This window comes from Hylaeus volcanicus, chromosome 7 (genome assembly GCF_026283585.1).
Source record: "Hylaeus volcanicus isolate JK05 chromosome 7, UHH_iyHylVolc1.0_haploid, whole genome shotgun sequence".
NCBI classification, from domain to species: domain Eukaryota; kingdom Metazoa; phylum Arthropoda; class Insecta; order Hymenoptera; family Colletidae; genus Hylaeus; species Hylaeus volcanicus.
The window spans coordinates 10604946-10611397 of NC_071982.1; the positions used below are offsets into that span (position 1 = coordinate 10604946).

The 6452-nt window shown below is 31.4% G+C and overlaps 1 protein-coding gene across 1 annotated transcript in view; it reads left to right on the plus strand.

Annotated features, from left to right (window-relative positions):
• The window catches only part of LOC128879416 (natterin-4-like), a 7648-nt gene extending 1520 nt beyond the window's left edge, over positions 1-6128 (plus strand). Inside the window, exons 2-4 of the mRNA XM_054128523.1 lie at positions 1614-1813; positions 4161-4304; positions 5933-6128. Of these exons, the coding sequence (XP_053984498.1) occupies positions 1614-1813; positions 4161-4304; positions 5933-6019 (431 nt within the window). The 3' untranslated portion in view covers positions 6020-6128. The remainder of the gene's footprint in view (positions 1-1613; positions 1814-4160; positions 4305-5932) is intronic.
• Positions 6129-6452: the final 324 nt, after the last annotated feature.

Below are 6452 nucleotides of genomic sequence, written 5' to 3' on the forward strand. Positions count from 1 at the left end.
TTCCATTACAATGAATCTATCCACACAACTCAAGTTCCAACCTGATGATCATTACACTGTGTCCTATACATGAGATTTTGAATTGACATATTTCACTTATTGCTGTCATATTAACTTTCCAAGTTATCAATCTGATCACCATTACTGTGAATCTTCACTTGCAATCCATGTCTCAACCTGATGGACATACAAGTTTTCTAACAATTAAATTTACTTATTATGGTCATATTAACCTTTCAGCTTTTCAATCTAATCTCCATTACAATGAATCTATCCACACAACTCAAGTTTCAGCCTGATGGTCATTACAGTGTGCCTTATACATGAAGTTTGGAGTCAACAAATTTCACTTATTGCTGTTATATCAACTTTCCAAGTTATCAACCTGATCTCCATTACTGTGAATCTTCACTTACAATCCATGTCTCAACCTGATGGACATACAAGTTTTCTAACAAATGTAAGGATATTTATTTCGATGTTCGGCGTAAAACTGTCAAAATTCAGAGACAGTAGACAACATATCACAGACCAAATCAAATCGCAATACAAAATACAAAATGAATGACTAATCAATAAATTACTAACACAAACATAACTGACAACTATAAAACGTATAAACATACCTAGTGGTTTTAAATATTAACATTCATCCAACATTCACATTAAAATACATTACAATTAACATTCATCCAACATTCACATTGCAATACATTACACAAACAAAGTCACTTATTGTGGTCATATTAACTTTTCAACTTTTCAATCTGATCTCCAGTGAATCTACACTTGCAATCCATGTCTCAACCTGATGGACATAAAAGTTTTGTAACACACAAATTTACTTATTGTGGTGTATTGACCTTTCAACTTTTCAATCTGATTTCCATTACAATGAATCTATCCACACAACTCAAGTCCCAACCTGATGGTCATTACAATGTACCTATACACAAACTTCTAATTTCAAACCAAGAAATTTCACTTATTGTTGTTATATTAACCTTCCAACTTCTCAATCTGATCTCCATTACATTGAATCTACACTTGCAATCCATGTTTCAACCTGATGGACATAAAAGTTTTGTGACAAATAAATTTACTTATTGTGATCATATTCATTTTTCAACTTTTCAATCTGACCTCCATAACAATAAATCTGTATACACAACTCAACTCTCAACCTGATGGTCATTACAATGTATTTGTACATAAACTTCAATAGTCAACAAGTTTCACTTACTGGTATTCTTCTAGCAGATTATAACTATGCTTGGCAATTATTGCCATAACTTTATCAAAATTCTTAATGAATTATACAGTGGGTATCACTGCGTATCAATTGTACAAATACTTAGATTTTTGAGGTCTCGCTGTATTGTATCAGTTTTTCATAAAAACCAATTATACTACGATATTCAACGTGTCAAAATACCTCTGGACACTTATTTGCATTTCAATGTACATAGAAAGAATTGACGTCACTATAGCTAAAAGTCGATTTGTACACCATATCAAAGATATACGAACACAGTGTATATGTTTTTTGTATATTTTGTAACATTAAACGTCATTACGTTCAAGTTCAGCATCGTCGATCATTTCTGTCACAGGATACAAATGGGTACCATTCACAGGAGCCCGTCACGTGGTACCTGAAATGATCAAGGTCGGTGAAGACTTGGATGGTTGCACTCTTGTGGTGGGTCGAGCATCCCATCATGGTGACATCCTTCCTGCAAAAGTCAAGCCAGAACACGGAGTTGCTTATGTTTGTTACGAGGGAAGAGAGCATATGAAGCATGATTTTGAGGTACAACTGACCATCTTCTGAATCGTTAATATTTTATCTATGATAACTAGACTGCGGATCTTTATGCAAATGCATATTTTTATAGAAAATAGGTAGACGAATGGAACCGGTCCTGAAATTTATGTCATGATTAGATGATAGATATTTTTTATTTTGCATATTTTGCATATTTTGCATATTTTGCATACAGCATATATTGCATATTTTTTGCATAAATGCATATCCGATTATTTAATGCTCCGCCAGAATAAATAAAATAGATGTGCCTAAAAGATTGATCAGCTACGATCGGCAACGTGTTCTAATTTCGATTTGGTAAGTACTGTATTGACATACAGTGAGAGACAATACAAAGTCGATGATATGATGTGTAAACAGACAGAGTCACGTTGCAGTTAATCTCCATTTTCCAAGTTACAGTTACAGAAAATTTAAAAATTATACCCGACGATTATGGAGAAAATGTTATAGATAAAATGGATTCAGTATTAAAACGAAAAGTACACTTTAATATCATAACATTTTTTTAACTTCCATTTTTAATTTACCTATTTTATTTTAAATTTATTTAATTAAGAAATGAGGTACTTTTATTGAACAGCATAAATAGTTTCAAAAAATTGCAGTTGAATTTTCAAATTTAGTACTTTAATTAAATTTCTATTACTTTTTTGATCGATATATAATACTTTCTTCATTATTGATCACTCGATAGGTATCATAAATATTAAAAGGACAAAATTTAAGAAATATTTAGAAACACTTACAAATACACTTTAATGTATTATTCGAAATAAGCAAGATTTGAAATGGTGAACACGTTGAAGAACCACGAGAGGTTCTGGCACATTATTGGAGTAAATTTAAATATGCCCCTATAACATCATGTGATGTAGAATGCTCTCTATTTTTCGGCATATAAATTAATTTTAACAGATAAGAGGCACCAATTTACAAGATATTGAAAAAAACTATTGTTGTATATTGTAATTTAAATTATAATAAATAAAACAATAAAAAATAGTTATTAAATAATTATTCCCTATACTTACATTTAGCATATACCTTGCATACATCTTACATATATTTTGCATATATTTTGCATATTTCAACATATTATAAATGCATAAAGATCCGCAGTCTAATGATAACTGTATTATAAAATAATATCATAAGTGTAATTTAACCCTTTGCACTCGAGTTCTTTTTTTCTGTTTTTTTCTTCTGGTATCTGCCAGCAACTCTAGATGTTTCTTAGCATTCTATTGTCATGAATTCTGAGATCTAGATTTGAGAATAAGGTCACATTTACCTCACCGACAATCATTTCATCGACACTTCGAACTCGAAAGAAATTAAACCTAAAGAAACATTATTGCTGATAGATTTGCTGCGTGAAACCTAATGAGTGATTCAGAGTCACCTCTCGAGTGCAAAGGGTTAAATTTCAATCTTTTTACTCTAATATCTCCGCTATTCCATTTGGAAATATTAGACCTGACCCAGACGTGATACAGGTGAAATATTAAAATTGACTTGTGCACGATTTTAAATGATACATTCGATGTCAGATCATCAAAAGCTGTGAGTCATTGTCTCCACCCATTTACAACGACGATAAGAGATACGTGGATTCCGACATTTTTACATCGATAAATAATCTACTTCGATTAATGAATAATTTTTTCGACGCACGATACAAATTTATTTACTGTTGCTTGAACGTTTTTTTAAAGATCAATAAATTTTCTTTTATTAACCGATTTATCTCGAAAGATAATATCATTCTGACATAAATGTTACTCGCGATATACACGCAAGCCTGTTCTTTTAAACTCGTCGTATTACGTTACCTAGATTTCCTCTTTCTGATAATAGATACTTTATCACCGTCGCTACAGTTAACCGAAGTTTCGATAAACGCTGATCAAACTTCTAATTGATCACTTCGATTAATCTTGTTGACACGTTCTTTTCTTTCAGATTATATTTAATTTTAGCCTAACAAACGTTAAATATTAAAAAAAAAAAAAATACAAAAAATTATTCATGACAAATTGAGTAACCTCCTCTTTTTCGAAGTCGGTTAAAAATTGACTTACGAACGATTTTATGATATATTTGACATCGGAAGAAATTCATAACCATGACCTGATGATGAATGATAATTTTAAAAATCGAAAAGAGCGGGTTTTCATTGGAAGCACTGGGATTTTGGTAAAAATCAAAATTTCGAAAAATGCTTCGTTGTGGTTACCTTATAAGCAGAATTTACTGTATCTTTGTTGTTTCTCGTGGAATTTCGTCACGTATGATTGATGGAAATGTTTGATTATTGTCTTTGCAGATACTGATGCCTGCTGAATTTAGGTGGGTTCATTCGGGACATGGCCGCGTACCTGAAAACGCAGTCGAAGCTGGAAGAACTGTCCAAGGAGAGGTGCTTTTTGTTGGTCGTGCTTACCACAATGGAATACCATGCGTGGGAAAGGTGAGAAACGACAACATTATTAAAGCATTTAATTAATTCGTTTCCTCGCTCAAAGGGGTCTCCTGAATTAGAAGGTCTAAAAAAAAGCGGATTCTCGTGAATTTTTTTAGTATGGAAAGAAATAATTAATTCTATCGAACTTTTTATCCTATTTTCATACATATTTGAGTAGTCTGTACAAATTTGTTCAACAAGAAATATTCAAATTGAGTCGACTGCGACGCACATTTGTAGAGCACCTCACAATTAAAACCTCCTATCGGCGGGAAAGATGCAGATCGTAATTTTGGTTTGACACAGAAAAACCAAAAGAAATTTTCGTTTTCATACATTTTTCTTCTATGTGAACTAAGAAAATTCATACAAAAAAAATTGTACACAACTCTTATATCAAGTTAAAGTGATTTTTTTTCACCCAAAGAACTCATTCTTTTTTTCAAACTTGCAGTAGTTTCACATTTCACCATTTTTGCGGGTTTTTCTTAGTTCACATAAAAGAAAAATGAACGAAAACGAAAATTTCTTTTGGTTTTTCTGTGTCAAACCAAAATTACGATCTGCATCTTTCCCGCCGATAGGAGGTTTTAATTGTGAGGTGCTCTACAAATGTGCGTCGCAGTCGACTCAATTTGAATATTTCTTGTTGAACAAATTTGTACAGACTACTCAAATATGTATGAAAATAGGATAAAAAGTTCGATAGAATTAATTATTTTTTTCCATACTAAAAAAATTCACGAAAATCCGCTTTTTTTTAGACCTCCTAATTCAGAATACCCCCTTAACACTTTCGCTGCGGATAACGCACATGTGCGTCCAAGAACTAACTCAAGCAGGAATTAAAAATGTTTAATTTTGCGCCGACTACGAAAAGGTTATTTAACATAATTTAATATAAAGGAAATAGAAATTTAATATATTATTTAATATCATTTAATATAAATAGAAATTATTTCATACTTTTAAGCAATTATATCTAGAACTGGCGAGTATTCATATTAATTAACTAGAAATTATTTCATATTTTTCAGTGCAATTTTAATATTTTTTCGCAGTCTGTTATATTTCTTTTCCAAAAATTATTTTATTCAGTTTCCATTTTTTTTGTTCAGCAATCATACTATACATATATAAATAAGTTACCACAAATATATGTTTTTCAAAATAACCATATTAGAACATTTGTAAGAAATTTTTCATTAAAAAAAATATCATAATTGCAGCTCCCAGTGAACGACTACTTATTTTCGTTTGCTAATTTATCTGTTAATTTATCTGTTAATTTATATCGCTAAATGATCATCTTAACACTATATCTACCGGGCTATTTAGAAACAGTCTTTAATTCAAACAAGAATTTTCTACAGTAGCATATGCCAATCTAGGCAGACAATAATTTCTCCATACTGTTACTAGGTACATTGAAAGCAAAATCTGTTTCCAAACACTGAACATTGTAAGTAGGCAGCCATCAGCACAGTAAATAAATTCGAAAAGATAAATACTGCAATTAAAAAGCCTATAAATAGGCTCCCGGTAAATAAAGTGTTAACATCAAGAAGATGTGTCACGTTAGTGTATGTCCAGAACAAGACAAATAAACATTCGCTCCTTATTGTTGTTTTCAGATACACAGAAGTCATGGTGTGCTGTATGTACCGTACGACGGTAGAGAAATCTCATATAGAGATTACGAAGTTCTGGTGCAATACTGATTTAGAAACATACAACGTGAATATATACTCTAACAACATATTTATATCTGTTACAATATTTACCACTTACGAATCAACAATGTTAAATAAAATTTCTACTTATAATTTACTTGCTGAAGTTTCGACATTTTTTTATCGAATAGTTCTTGTTTTACTCCATTGTTCATAACTCCGTTCTTTATCCATAGATTTTCTTCACTAACAGCTTGTTTTCTTCCTAAAAGTGCGGTCTATACGTAGACGATAAGAAACTGGACATAATTTGACAGTTTCTAGTTTTGCATGACGATGGAAGAAATTTTCGTCTTCTACTTTAGCCCAAAAAATCGAAGTTTATCATATATTTAAGCCCATAACACTGAAACTACCGAACCGATTGGAAAACAATGTTAGAAGTGTAGAGTAGAGTCACCGTAATGGAGTTGAGATTGAT